The sequence below is a fragment of the Aphelocoma coerulescens genome, chromosome 7 (genome assembly GCF_041296385.1).
Source record: "Aphelocoma coerulescens isolate FSJ_1873_10779 chromosome 7, UR_Acoe_1.0, whole genome shotgun sequence".
Taxonomy (NCBI): domain Eukaryota; kingdom Metazoa; phylum Chordata; class Aves; order Passeriformes; family Corvidae; genus Aphelocoma; species Aphelocoma coerulescens.
The window spans coordinates 16,294,469-16,309,753 of NC_091021.1; the positions used below are offsets into that span (position 1 = coordinate 16,294,469).

Consider the following 15,285-nt stretch of genomic DNA (forward strand, 5'->3'; position numbering starts at 1 on the left):
GACACAGCCTTTTTTCACAATACCGTTAAAGACAGTTAAATGACTTTAAAAAATGTATTTCTTTAACAAAACAAAAATCAAACAAATTACTTCCTGGAGACAAACAGATTGAAGGTAGTACGTTAATTTAATTTTTGCCATCACAACATAAGTGATATTTTAAAGCTAGCCATTGAAACTCTAGTTTCCTGCAGAATTCTAAAAACTAGAACCTTCTTTAACCTAATGATGTGCTGGAGTGTGTACCATCTTAATAGGTATTCTTGGTATCAGGCTTTACAAAACATAAGTGTCATGAATAGCAATTTGCAGTGGGTGCTAGAGAAGTTACTGCACTAGTCCCAAGTTCTGTAATTTTCTGTCATAGCACTCAATTTGCCAGAAATTTGATTTGTGCTAACTTTTATAGTTGTTTCTCATATGAATTTTCAGAATGAAATCAGTGGGAAAAGGTGAATTAGTTTACTTGCTGTTTTTACAGAAAAGCTTGATAGGAAATTGAAACCTTGCCCTATTCCCAGCTGCCATTAATTAGAGGTCATAGTCCATGAAACCTAATTGTTAAGGCTTATCCTTATCCCTATCCAAAATTTATCCAACAACAGCAGTTTTTTCTTTCACTGAATACTGGAACTCTAGCTGTGTTTATCCAAGCAAAATAGTCCAGATAGATGGCCTCTATTATATGTATTTATGTATTAGAGAAATATTTTTGTGTTTTTCTAAGTTTTCTGACTCTTTGCGTTGTTTGCTTTTTGTTTAACTTCTATTCTTACATAATACTCCTACTGCAAATGTTCTTAAAAAAACTACCAATGTCTTTAAAGTGCCAGCACTGCCAAAGAAACCTGTTCCAAAAGAAAAAGTACCACCTGCTATTCCTAAAAAGGAAACGACTCCACCAGCTAAAGGTATACTTCCTCTTCATTGTCCTTGTGAAACATTATTTTCAGTCTTTTGTCTTCATTATTCGTTGAGAAACATGTGCATATATTTTATGTCCCACTGTGGCTTTTTTTCATCTGTTTATCACTGAGTCTTTTTTGCCTGTTGGTTTCAAGTCATTTGTTAAAAATGTTAGAGTCACTTAAAAAATGTGTGTTCTGTCATTAACCTGCACAAGAAAAGAGTTCAGAAAGAAATAATACTTTTATTTCTTCTGGAAAGGAACCTTTCAAGAATATATATTTTTAATATGTTACTCTTCTGTCTCATCTTCAAAATTAACATAAATGTTCTTTCAGTGGGAATTTAATTCTTTGATGTTTCAAGAATCTTCCTTGTTAGATTTGCTCTTCTTCTAATTTCTTTCAAGTAGCTTTGAAAGCCCTAAAAGTAAATTATATCTTAAAGGGCCAGATGTTCTCAAAAGAGCTGTCCCTGAAGAAAAGAAACCTACACATACACCTGAAATTGGAGTTCCACCAATGAAAGGTAAAGGAGATTTTGACATGAGATTTTATGGAAAGGAAATATTTGCGCCATTTTTCCAAGCTAACATCATAAAAAATTCTCATGTTCTTTACACCATTGCAAGAGCACCCAGTCTTTAAGTGGAAATTCAGCTCTCAGTGATAAATCCAAAACTCTGGGGCAAACATTTCAGACATGTGCTAGACAGTAAAACATTGAATTATGAATAAAAACATGCTGAGGAGGTATTGCTGCTTACACCACCAGTATGTAAAGCTGCAGTGCTTTTATATTTATAATATAATTGTGAATTTGGTTTAAACTGGGGTTTTGATACCAATACACAGGTCATGATATTGGTGAAGAAGTAATAGGGCAAGAGTCAGTAAGTTTAAGCTATTAAAGCTGTTACACCAACCAGAAGAAAAAGCATGACAACGCAGTAAGGAAAGCAAATGGCTTATGCTCTTTGAGAGCCGAAACCAGAAATTTCTTCACAAAATTCATTGTTCCAGCAAGATGGTTCTAGAACTGTATCATAGTTCATTCTCAAAAACTTCCCAAGACCTCGAAAGGACTTAGTTTTCTGGGTTTATTTCTGTCTGGGATATTAAAAATTGAAAATTACTTCGAAGTTACTAAAAGAAAGCTAATATCTTTGAAGTTCCTGAGGTCCATAAGAGAACTGTCCTTGAAGAGAAAGTACCCACCATTATCCCTAGAGAAGAGGAGCCTCCTTTTTATGAAGGTACATCAGTGACACATCTACCAAAGAGTAAATTGCGGAGAATATATCAAATCATGCTCTATATTGTTCTGTAAAATATGAGATATTTTTAATTAATTTTTTAAACTATTTAAAAGAAGCTTATATCCATGTCTTTTAGACCATCTATGTCCCCAAATTTAGATAAAATTCAGCATTTTAAAATTTTAAATTTAAAATGTTACACTAAATTTAAAAATGGAGTTTAGCATTTTAAAATGCCATACTTTTTTCCTCTAACAACATGAAAAAGATATATATGTAAATGAGAAACTAAGTTTCTGATTCAGGAAGCACTTGAGTCACATTGGAGCAAGGAAAGGAACTAAAGCAGACAGTGGTTTAAGAGCTATCCTGAGCAACACCTAATTTTTGAGCTGCAATGGAGGTAGTTAACCCCAAATGAAGACATATGAAATTCAGTTACAAATTCTATCTAATACATGGAACTAAGAAACTAGAAAATAAAATATTTCTGTAAACTTGTATTTTACTAACTGGGAATGGTAACTTCCAGCAGTAGTAAGATCAGGCTGAAAGATATTTAAATAACTTATGTTCAAATAGCTCTTTGTCCATATGTATGTCTGCATGTTTTTATTTTAAGCTGTCTTGTAACTAATATTATAATATGTAAAATAAACTAATATCTTTAAAGAACTTGAAGTTTATGGAGAAGTTCCAACAGAAGAAAAGATGCCTTTTATCACTCCTAGTGAGCCAGAAGCTCCAGCACCTAAAGGTAAACCACCTCTTCAAGCAATCTGTAAAGCAACACATTCCTACAAATTATTCATCTTCCTCATTCCATCTGTGCGCTAATCTGTTATTTCATTTTTTCATTCTAATGTTTCCTTAGATGCTTTGTGTTTGTCATTGCTTTTTGCTACTTACACTTTGTGTATTATAATGCTCTTTAAAAAATTTAATATCTTTGAAGTATCTGCAGTGACAAAGAAAACTGTCCCACTTAAGAAAATACCTGCTGCTGTACCTACAGAAGAAGCTCCTCCAGCTAAAGGTACATTACCTCCAAATTAACTTTCTCTAGCCTCTTTGAGAAGTGAGATACCAAGCAAGAAACCCAGCTTGCTTGTTTTTCTTAAACAACACAACCAGATGCTATAGACACTTTACAGTTCTTTTTCTTTGTTTTCTATAAGCAGTTGCTTAAACAGATTGATACATTATCCATCAAGAATTTAAAATTTAGAAAGATTAAATTAGACACAGAAATTTAGTAGGCAGAAGATTCAGGGATTAGCCAGGGATTAGCCTTATATTTTTTTGACATCATGTCTCATGTTCTATTTCTCAAAATACTTTCTCTGACAATATATTGGAAAAAAATCTAAAAGGTTGTGACAGAAGCTTATTTTCAAAAGGGCTCTTTGCAGTCATTTCAAGGGCCTAAAGGAAGTCAAGATTAAGGTATGACTTTAAATCAGGACAAAATACAAAGCCACAAACATTTTTAACAGAAACATAATTTTGTAATACAATTCCAGAACAGAAGAACTCTACAGATGTTGGAAGCAAAATAATTAGTTAATTGAACTGGATTTTTGCCTTGTTTTTATGTGTAATTTTTAAATTTCAAAAAATAAAACCCTTTTTAGTGCCAAAATCCTTAAACACACACAGGTACACAAAAACATCAAACAAACAAACAAACAAACAAACAAAAACCCAAACATAAAAAAACCCCCAACCATCTTTTCAGGGAAGAACATATTCAATACTGGAAATGCTAGGAGTTAGAAAGATAACAGACACCAGAAGGCGAAGTTGTTGACTTCTATTCACATCTTAATACCATATATTTTTTCTGTTGTTCTAGTAGATTGTTTTTTCACAAAGATGTATTACTTATTTGATAATGCAAATTTCTAAAATAAACCAATATTTTTAAGTTCCTGAAGTACGAAAGAAAGCTGTCCACAAAGAAAAAATACCTCCTGCTGTACCTAAAGAAGAACCTTCACACTTTACAGGTATAAGAAATTTTAAGTACAATTTGAAGGATAAAAAAATATGCTTTCATACATATATTATTTTGAGAGCATTCTGTTTATCATGAACTAGAGCTTACTTAACAGCTTTGGTTACCTGAAACAGTAAAAAATTAATTAAAAAAATATCATCTGTAGTTGTTCTTAAAATTAAGTTCTACTTGAGATCAGTCCAAAGGGGAAAAAAATAAAGAAAAAGTGACAGAACTTAGATAGGCAGGACCTATCTCTGCGCTCAGTGTAGTAGCTCAGTTATGACATATAACACATCTTTCTTCTGACAAACTGCAGAGGTCAGGTCAGGGTAGAATATGAGGGGTCTTTCATCCCTTATTTGAAAGCATCCTAATTTTGCACATGGATATAAAATAGACCTGTATATCTTCAGAGGAGCTTGAATATTTGATTGTATTTGTTATTTATCTAACATGTTGTCTTGCTTTCTGAAGATATTCTAAGTTAAGTGTTTAAACTAATATCTTTCAAGTACATGAAGTTTATGAGGAGATTCACATAGAAGAAGAAATTTCTACTGTTCATAGAAAAGAGGAGGCTCCAGCACCTAGAGGTATATGACTTCTTCATCACCTCTTCCTACAAATTGCTAAGTCTTGAACTCCAGGAAAATTAAATTATTCATGTCCATGTTTTAGTCCTTGTTCAGCATAATTAATATTTGTATTAATTCTTCCAGTACCTTAATTATATGAAAAACTTGAGATTTTTCATGATGTGTCTTTCTCTCATTAAAATGAACTAATATCTTTAAAGTGCCTGCAGTCATTAGAAAAGCTGTTCCAGAAGAAAAAGCATCTATTGCTATGCCTAAAAAACCAGAACCTACTCCTGTGCCTAAAAGACCAGAATCTCCACCATCTAAAGGTATTTTGAGAGCCTGGTAGAACTCAGGTCGTTCACTGATAAACATCTTTACTTTCTTACATGGTTTCTGATTTAATAGTTCATGGTCCATGTGTTAGAGTTGTGGTGTTTATGTTGTATATGTCCTATATTCTGTTTCCTGTTTCTCAAGTTGTGTTTAAGTCATAAAATTGAAATCAAAATCAGTAAATAGCTTTCAAGTGACTGAATTGCCTAACAAAAGTATTCCTGAAGAAAAACTCTGCCTAAAAAGACAGAAGCTCCCAAAGGTATAGGTCACCATATTCCTTCATTCTTTCTCTACAAGTTTCTTCTGTCCCTTGTACTGTTGCTGTCAAAGCATTAAAAATTAGTTGAGTTTATCTATTTCTTCTACCCAAGAATAACCCAGAAATTGTATCAGAAGCTAGTAAAAGGGACTAGAAAGAAGGAAAGCTCTAGCTCAGTTAACATGCAGTGAGATTTACAGAACATTTTCACTTCATGGGTACAGCCTCAGAAATTCAATCAATACTCCACCTGGAAGTACATCCTATCCTTCTGTTTCACATTGCTCATGTTAAACTTAGGGGGTCAATTGATTTCATTTTGAATGGAAATAGAATTTGCACAGAAACCATCTGTTACAATTCACTCAGGTATTTTAGAAATCTGTCTGAACTAGCAGCTTGTGTGGCATTAAAAACGGTCAAGCCAATGGCAGCACACCTTATCCCACCCTAGTCATCATCACATAGTACTGCCAAGCATCAGTGAAGAACTGTGTTATGTGTGACATTTAAAATGCATTTCATGGAAGTTCAACTTTTGCCATGACTTCTTCAGCTTATTTTCATCTTTAGCATAGCACATCTAAAACTGCATGAAAAAAGATCCCAAGCAAAGTCACTTTCAACTTATTCTTTGCCAGAAGGGTAGAACAATGAAGATTTCTCAGAAGTTGTAACTGTTATCAAAGCATCCTTATACCTCTACTTGTTTTGTCACATCTTTATATATCTATGTGTTTTATGTCTCTGTATTGAATGTTTAATTTTTGTAATTTTTAAAACTACACTAATATCTTTAAAGTGTACAAGGTACCTATGAAATCAGTAAACGTTTTTGTGCCTAAAAAACCAAGAGTAACACCACCTAAAGCTTGAATGTCTTTCTGAGGAGGAGATTTTTCTCTTGAGCGTTAGAGCTTGTAGTAAAACTCAATTATCAAAATCCTAATAGTACATAATAGTATACAACATTTTTGCATGACATCTCTTTTTATATCTTTCATTTCTTTCTAATATGCTTCTTGTGATACTCTTTCTTCTTTACAATGTACATATTTTAAATGCTTTAAATACTAAAAAATTAATGCTGTTTTCTTTAAAGTGCCAGAGGTGCCCAAGAAAATTCCAGAAGAGAAAGTGCCCACTGCTGTCCCTAAAAAACCAGAACCACCACCAGCCAAAGGTATGTTGCACTACAGAAAATTAAAATATGGCAGAGGAAAAAAACCCTCTGTATTGATTGTGCAGGTTAGTTATATGATTATTTGTGTTTTCCTGTTATTTTTACCTTCTGTGCCCATAGGTCTATATATATTACTGATTTAAAATTCTTCTCTTTTGAAGCATAGCTGTAATCTGTACCAGTGTGTCAGGAATACTGATGTGGCTGGGTAGAGACGCAATTGACATTTGAGAACAGTAAGGGAAAACTTAAGAGAGGAGGAGAAAAGAGGGCCTCTGTGATATGAAATAGTCCTGATTCACTATGAAAAATTAGCCCCAAAAGAGAGTATAGAATGAGTGATACAGATGCCTAATACAGAAGAAAAACTTCTGTGCATAGACAAAAAATTGATACCAAGAAGTCATCACACATAGAAGAATGTGACAAAGAATACAAAATGGACAAAGTCAGTCCCAGTCAAATAGAGATTCAAGAGATGGTTGAATAAAACAGAAAAATAATCTAATGTAGAAGAAGAAACTCCAGAAAATTCTGAGGTGTTTTTCTTAAGACTTTACAGGGACATAAAATAACCTTAACACAACAAACCTGTCAAATCAAAGGCTTTATTAAAAACCTTTGCCACTTCTACTGAAAAGTTTTGAACATGACTGTAAAATTCTGTATAACTGAAAATAATCTCATTCCCAAAGGGCCTGAAGGACCCAAGGAAGTAGATGTAGAAAAAAAATCAAAGTTGCTGTGCCTAAAACCCCAGAAGTTACACCAGCTAAAGATACTTAACATTACAACAAAAGTACGGAATCAAAAAAAATATATTCTTTTCTTGTTTTAACAAGACAGGAGACAGTATGCAAGACCTCTGTTAGCATTTTCTTCTTTTGTCAAAGGTTTTGCAAGTGAGCAAATGTTTTGAGTGAAAAAAATAGATATTTGTAGATAGTGTTTACACTGAGTGATCTGCTCTTATGTTTTAGTCTTATGAAATTCTGATAGTAAAAAGTTACTGATATTTTTTGAATGCTGGAGATACCAAAGGAACTGGTCCCAGAAGAGGTTTCAGTTAAACTATCAAAGAATCCAGAACAACCAGAGACTAAAAGTAATTGTATGCAAGGAAAGAAAACCCTTTAGTTTTCTAGGGTACCACTTTAACATCATGGTAATTTACTTTTATTATTAATGTATTATAAAATATTTTTGTTTTTTCAATTGTAGTTTTTGCATCTGTAACTCAGTGAGGCAGCAGAGAGAATTTTCTCTAGCAAAAGGAGAAATTACATATTCACATCCAAAACTACTGATGCTTTTGATGTCCCTGAGATTTTCTTAGTGTCTCAGCACTGCAGACATATCTTCAAAATGCATATAAATAAAATTAACTGCTTTTTTTTTAAGTTCCTGAGGTGCCCAAGAAAGTGATTTCAGAAGAAAAAATACACATTGAAGTTCCTAAAAAACCAGAACCTCCACCACCCAAAGGTACATGTTCAATAGTAATAAGACTGCACACAAATTTTAATCTGTTCCTCTAAATATTATCTTTCTTACATTTGTGTTAGCAACCTTTTCATATATTTTATACAATATATTTATAAGCATTACAGATTGTGTTGTCTTCTTCATTTGTGAATAGCTCCCAGTGGCTACTAATAGTGTGTGTAAAGCAATATGGAAAAAAAACCCAAATGGTTTATGAGGGTGGTCTTTTTTCTGATGCTGTGAGGTATTTTTTACTTTGGAGCTATTGTTGCCTTTTTATTTATTATTAAGAATTCCTATTCTTCAAATTCCTGAAATTAAAACAAACAAATATCTTTAAAGAACCTGAGGTGCCGAAGAAAGTTGTTCCAGAAAAGAAAATACCTGTGCAAAAAGTACCAGAACCTGTGATTGTCCCAGAACCAGAGGCTGCACCTGAAGAACCAGAACTCCCACCAAAGGAAGGTAAATCTCAAAACTAATAAAATAACAAAAGCAATGTTTTTCCTCTTTTCTTTAACATTGTAATTATCCAAGCCTTCTGTTTTCTGAAATTCTAAATTATGTTTGTTCTATTTATCTGCATATGTGTGTGAAACAGACATACATAGTTGTTTTTTAAAAATAGTGGCAAATCTTGGATGTCTGAATTGCCTGTATGTTATACTTCAGCTCTTCTTACTATTTTCACATATTCTTATTATTCTACCTGCTTGGGTTCATGAAAACCACCACAGCTAGTACCTTAAAAGTTATAATAGGAGAAGAAAAGAAAGTACCCATTCTAGTAGCTAAGAGCAGAAGATACCAATATAATTGAAAAACCAGAAGCTCCACCAAGAAAAACTAGATGCCATCACTGCTATTTCTTGAAAGAATCTTCAGCATATTGTCTGAAATTAATATCTTTTGTCCTGTCCATTCTGTTGGCTATTACCATGGCTTTTACTTATATCTTAAGTTACACTGTTAGTGCGTGTGTGTACTTCCATATGGGAGCATGAGTTTTGTGAGGGGGAGTGTGTATGTGTGCTCTTGGGAGAAAAGAGAGAAAAGCCAACATATCATATATTCATCATTTTAAAGGCCAGCATAAATGATTGACACCTGATATGTTTTTAATATTTTCATTACAATTGTGGTTTTATGTTTTATGGTTGACTTAATTTTAGTATTATGTCAGTGCAGTTGTTAAACTGAGAACTAATATCTTTCATATACATAAAGTGGCCAAGACAACTTTGCCAGAAAAGAAAGTACCTGTTCCAGTTTCTCAAGAACCAAAGTCCATTGCAGGACATCCAAAACCAAAGCCTCAAGAGGTGGAACTGCAAGAACCAGAGATGGTGGGAGTGGCCCGAAAACAAAAGCCTGTAAAGGCAGTTCAAAAACTAGAGCATGTTCTGACATCTGAGGAGCCTGAGACTGTTTTGATACGCCAAAAATCAGAATCTGTTGCGGCATCCCAAAAACCAGAGCATATTGTGGTGCCTGAGAAAGAAGAGTTTGTTGTGGTACCTGAAGAACCCACGCCTTATATAGAACCCCAAAAACTAAAAGAGGGTGTCATATCCCCAAAACAGAAGTCCACTGTGGAATCCCAAAAACTAGGACACGTTGTAGTGCTTGAGAAACAAGAATTTGTTATGGTACCTGAGGAACCCATGCCTGATATAAAACCCCAAAAACTAAAACATGGTGTGATGCCCCCAAAACAGAAACCTGTCATGGAATCCCAAAAAGTAGAACATGTTGTAGTGCTTGAAAAACAAGAATTTGTTGTGGTACCTGAGGAACCCATGCCTGATGTAGAACCCCAGAAACTAAAATATGGTGTGATGCCCCCAAAACAGAAGCCTGCTGTTGAACCCCAAAAACCAGAGCATGTTGTAGTGCCTGAGAAACAAGAATTTGTTGTGCCTGAGGAACCCAAGCCTGATGCAGCATCCCAAAAACTAAAACATGGTGTGATGCCCCCAAAACAGAAGCCCATTGTGGAATCCCAAAAACTAGGACACGTTGTAGTGCTTGAGAAACAAGAATTTGTTATGGTACCTGAGGAACCCATGCCTGATATAAAACCCCAAAAACTAAAACATGGTGTGATGCCCCCAAAACAGAAACCTGTCATGGAATCCCAAAAAGTAGAACATGTTGTAGTGCTTGAAAAACAAGAATTTGTTGTGGTACCTGAGGAACCCATGCCTGATGTAGAACCCCAGAAACTAAAATATGGTGTGATGCCCCCAAAACAGAAACCTGTCATGGAATCCCAAAAAGTAGAACATGTTGTAGTGCTTGAGAAACAAGAATTTATTGTGGTACCTGAGAAACCCATGTCTGATGTGCCACCCCAAAAGTTAAAATATGGTGTGATGCCCCCAAAACAAAAGCCCCCTCTGGAATCCCAGAAACCAGAACCACTTATGACCCCTGAGGAATTTGAGCTCATAGTGGTGTCTGAGGAGTCAGAGACAGTTGAATCAACCCAAAAATCAAAGCGTGTTCTGGTGCCCCCTAAAACAAAGCATTTTGTGCTGCCCCAAAAACCAGAGTTTGTAGCAGCTGAAGAAACAGACATTGCTGCAGATTCCCAGAAATCAAAGCCTGTTGCAGATTCCAGAAAAACAAAGTCTTTTGTGCCAGAACCTGTCATGGTGTCTGAGGAACCACAAACAGTTTTAGCACCCCAAAAACTAGAGCCTTCTACTCCACTTCAAAAACCAAAGCCTGACGTGACATCGAGAGAACCAGAGCTTGTTTTGGCACCAGAGGAACCACCACCAGCCAAGGTGGCCGAAAAGGAAGAGAATGTTGCTGCTAAAAAGCGAGCACCTGCACAGCCTAAAGGTACCTCTTATGCAGGGGATCTCTTTTCCTTGCCTTGAGTATGTTGTTTCACCACTCATTTTAAAGCTTAATATACATAACTAATAGATACTAATATCTTCAAAGAACATGCAATGCCTGAAAGGCTGTCCCAGCTAATTTCTCTAGCTGCTCCTGAAAAATTAAAACCTCCATCAGTCAAAGCTACATGTTATCATGAATACATGACAATCACACTGAATCTTCTCTTAAGTATTCTTTTGATCTCCTTTGTTCTGTCTGTCGTTTTTGATCTGTTTTAAATGATGCTTGCTAAACAAATCACATAGAGTATGTGTGTGCTAAATTGTTACTTCAAAACGTGTCTGTTGTCCTTTGTGTTTCAATCTCTGTATTTAATACTGAGTTTTATTGTAACTGTAAAATGAAATGCACTAATATCTTTGAAGTACCTGAGATGGCTGAGAGGACTGTTCCAGAGAAGAAAGTGCCCCCTGCTCTATCTAAAAAAACAGAAGCTTCACTTCCTAAAGGTACATATCACCACTGTTATCATGCTAAGGAAGGGTGCTGTTTGCTTTTTAGGGGTTTTTTTAATGAATCTCAATTTAAATTGATCTTTCCCTATATACTCTGATATCGAAAATATGGGACAGATGCACCAAATATGAATTGCTGTGCAGGGGTGTCAAATGTTTCCTCAACTAAAACCATCTAAACTTTTGTTGTACTTGGTTTACATCATATCATGCAGATATGACTACCTGTCTACCAAAGAAATGCCAAAAACTTACAGATGCAAGAGAAGGAATTCATAAGAGTTGTTCACATTATTAGTAGGGATGGCTTCATACATGGTTTAGTGGGAATGGGCTGTGTTATATTTACAGTTAGCTTTGATGATCTTAAAGGTTTTTTCCAACCTAGATGATTCTATGATTCTATGAGGGAAGACAAACAGAAACTAAAGGTTTCATCAGAGGTTAGAAGTTTTAGTACACAGCAAAATAATCACAAATATCTCTATGCATCTGTATCATGGAGCGGACTATTTTCTTTAAACAGTTATTTATAATTTGCCTGTATTTTGGTCATACATAAACATTTTTGACTATGGGATTTGCAAAGCTGTTACTTGGTATAAGTAGCATTAAAGAGCTGTAAAGTTACTGTGAGCATGTAATACAGTGAGCCTTTAAAAAGGCATTTATAATTGAAATACAAAAAAATTACTTAAGACACACTAAAACCAGACACTATACATTGATGCAGTGATGCATCATTTCAATTCCTGTAGAAGTCCCAAGCACTGGCCAGAGAACAAATGCCCTCTGCCACCAGATTCTCCCCATCCTAAATACAATGACATTCCTCAAGTGAAGTACCACCTAAAAGTGATGATATAATCATTTAAATAATTGAAATTAATAGAACAGGAAACAGTTATAAGCAACATCTAGTGATCAGAAAGAAACCCAGGAGACAATAGAGGGAAAATATGACCAGTTAAAGAGAGGAAGCATACAAAAGATAGAAAAAGAAAGGTGAAGTCAACCTGAAGGATAAAAGTAGTGATAGTATCCTAGTGACAAGTAAAAAGATGACAATGACTGCCTAAACCAGCACAGAATACAGTCATTTATGAAACATGGCTGGTACACAAATGCACTAGGATTCCATAAATAAATCTCTGATCATCTGTTACTAAGAAGCCAGATATATTTTCTACATTTCCATCCTGACCAAGAAACAAAAGACCACACAGAGTTCCCATCTCCTGTGTGATGCATTGGGCATGCTGATCATTCCACAGGTTGGAAGCAAAGCAGAGCTGATGACTGAATGTAACCACAGCACGCCCTCAAAAACAACTGCGTGCATGTACTACTGGTTGTCTTGTTGTTACATCGACATCTGCAGTGCCCACAAAACTAAATACACTAATATCTTTGAAGTTCCAAAGGTGCCCAAGAAAGCTGTTCTGGAAGAGCCTACACCTGTAGCTGTGCCAAAAAAGCCAGAACCAGCAGCAGTTCGAGGTACCTGTCGCTTTGTGCATCAGTCTGAGTGAGACTGTCCTTACTGTCTTACATGTTATTTCTGATGTCTGTCGTTCTGTTCATTTGTGATTTCCTGAAATTTCTGAAATTCCACGCTGTGTAGAAATTCTACTATTAGAATGGGAAAGAGCTTTCTAATTTGGATTTTTAATGAAAACCTCTGTCTTTATCATTTTGCCAAGAATCTCAAGTAATATAACTTTTTTATCAAAAGTGGTTTTGTTTAACCACTATGAACTGGCAAACCTGTCCTATTGTGCAGTGGTAACTACCAGATACAGTCATGACACGGCAATATTAAAAACAGACAAACAGGAAAAAAAAAAACACAAAACACCTGATCACTTCAGTGAAAATAAGCAGGAAAGACAGGTTTAATGGACTGTGAATGAACTGAAGTTAGTATGGGAAAAGAAGACCCAAAGTAAAAAGAAGAACATACCAAGACAGGACAGTCGCATTTTAAGACTTAGGCATACAGACCTAGATCCCAAATAACAAATCGTCCAAAATTTTTATTAGTGCAGAACTCAATCAAATGTGTGGTCAACCAGGATAGTCTGAGCTCTCTTCTGACCATAACCTCATGGGGACCCTAGAAATTTGGTTCCTCAAATCTACAATTGCATTGGACATAATTATTACATACCAGAGCACAGATGTTCTGTATTTGTGCACCACAATCCTGCGTCACTCCTGCTAGCTATGCAGATGGCTCTTTTAGCCTCACCAAATGCAATATCTAAATACAGGATTATAGAAGCATTGAAACCTGACTCAAAAGCCCCCACAAACACTGGAAAATAATTGACAAAACAGAAGGGAAATAGAAGTGAGTAGTAACAATAATGTAGTAAAAATGATGGGATTTCTGTTCCCTGCCCTGTCTTGTCCCCAAACTGCTATACATAAAAGCACCAGCAGATTCATGAGGAATGGTAACAGAGAAGACATGAGCTGAGGTTGCTCCCAGAGAAAAGCCAGATGCCAGCAGGGCTGAGAATGAAAGGCTCTCCTCCTCCAAGGGAGGAAAGGCTGCTAAGTACCCTAATTCATACCTCACCCTCAAGCCTATGCATAGCCAGCAGTTCTCTCACAGAACCTACCTGGTGTCACTGCTCTGTGCCTGTGCCCTGAGGGGTTTGTGTGTGTGACCAAGTGAGAGAGAGAGAGAGACATGGGTTGATGCTCTGAGACCACTTTGGTTATGTTCATGAGTGCATCTCCAGTTTACATTTCACTGTGCATCCTCCTGTTGTATGTATAAAACTGACTGCTACTAATATCTTTGAAGCACCCGAGGTGCCCAGGAAGGCTACTCGTGAGGAAAAGATACCCGTGCCCATTGCCAAAGCACCAGAGCTTCCAGCACCCAGAGGTACCTGTCTTCATGGATAACTTAACAAAGAAGATATTTCATCTTCTTCTCCTCAGCCTTGTCCTACCCTCTCCTGGCCTGTCTCTGTTTCCTGACTGAGACTCAAGGCTGTGTGTGCTGGGAAAAGGGTGCTGCGTGGTGTGTGAGGGTTGGAGCTGGCTGTTGTGATGTTCTGTGTCTGTGTCACCCTGCTTGTTGTTCCTGCTTGCCATATGTTCTCAACAATGTCAAATGAAATGCACTAATATCTTTGAAGTGCCTGAGATGCCTGAAGCCGAGGTCCTGGAAGAGGAAGAAGAGGTGGAAGCACCAGAAGAGGTGGCAGCAGTTGCTGAGCCTGGAGAGCCAGAAGTCTCTCCAGCTGAAGGTATAGGGTGGTGTTCTGAAAGAGTCTGCCATGACCTCCACATTGCTGCAGTGCTCAGTGTTCTTTGCCCCTCTGCCCTGTGTGGGGAGGGAGGAGAGCAGAATTTGGTCATTTTGTATCTCTGTGTGCCTGTACACTCCTTGCAAAAGAGGGAGGGGTTTTCCAGAAACCCCCCCTTATAAGCCTTGGGCTGTTTGCAGTGAGTCCGCCTTAGACAGGAGTATTAGCTGAAGAGGACTCCCTGGTAGTCTGTCAAGTGTTTACTTTCCTGCTTTCCTGCTTGCCATTTGCCTGTTTGCTGACCTTAAATTCAGTCAAGTAAAAGGATCTAATATCTTTAAAGTGCCTGAGGTGATTGAGGAGGAAGAGGCAGAAGAGGAGGTGCCAGTGGTCATTCCCCCAAAGCCTGTGGCTGTGCCCAAGAAACCTGTGGCTGTGCCAAAGAAACCAGAACCTCCACAAGCTAAAGGTATATCTTCTGGAGAGACGTGCTTTTTCTTTCAGTGTATTGATTAATATTTTCATTTGTTATCCCTTCTTTTGTGTAAGATTTGTTACTTGTCCTTGACCCTTAACCTCTGCTGTTCCTGTCTTTGTGCATGACTAACCAACCAGTCACTAGAGGAATGTTACAGTGCTTA

At 36.4% G+C, this 15,285-nt stretch overlaps 1 protein-coding gene across 20 annotated transcripts in view; it reads left to right on the top strand.

Moving 5' to 3' along the window:
* LOC138112916 (titin-like) overlaps positions 1-15,285 on the top strand; it is a 241,572-nt gene that overhangs the window by 112,552 nt on the left and 113,735 nt on the right. For all 20 annotated transcript variants that reach the window (XM_069020545.1, XM_069020525.1, XM_069020531.1 and 17 more), the window contains 3 exons: positions 6,445-6,525; positions 7,927-8,010; positions 8,353-8,475. In XM_069020545.1, coding sequence (XP_068876646.1) covers positions 6,445-6,525; positions 7,927-8,010; positions 8,353-8,475 — 288 coding nt within the window. The remainder of the gene's footprint in view (positions 1-6,444; positions 6,526-7,926; positions 8,011-8,352; positions 8,476-15,285) is intronic.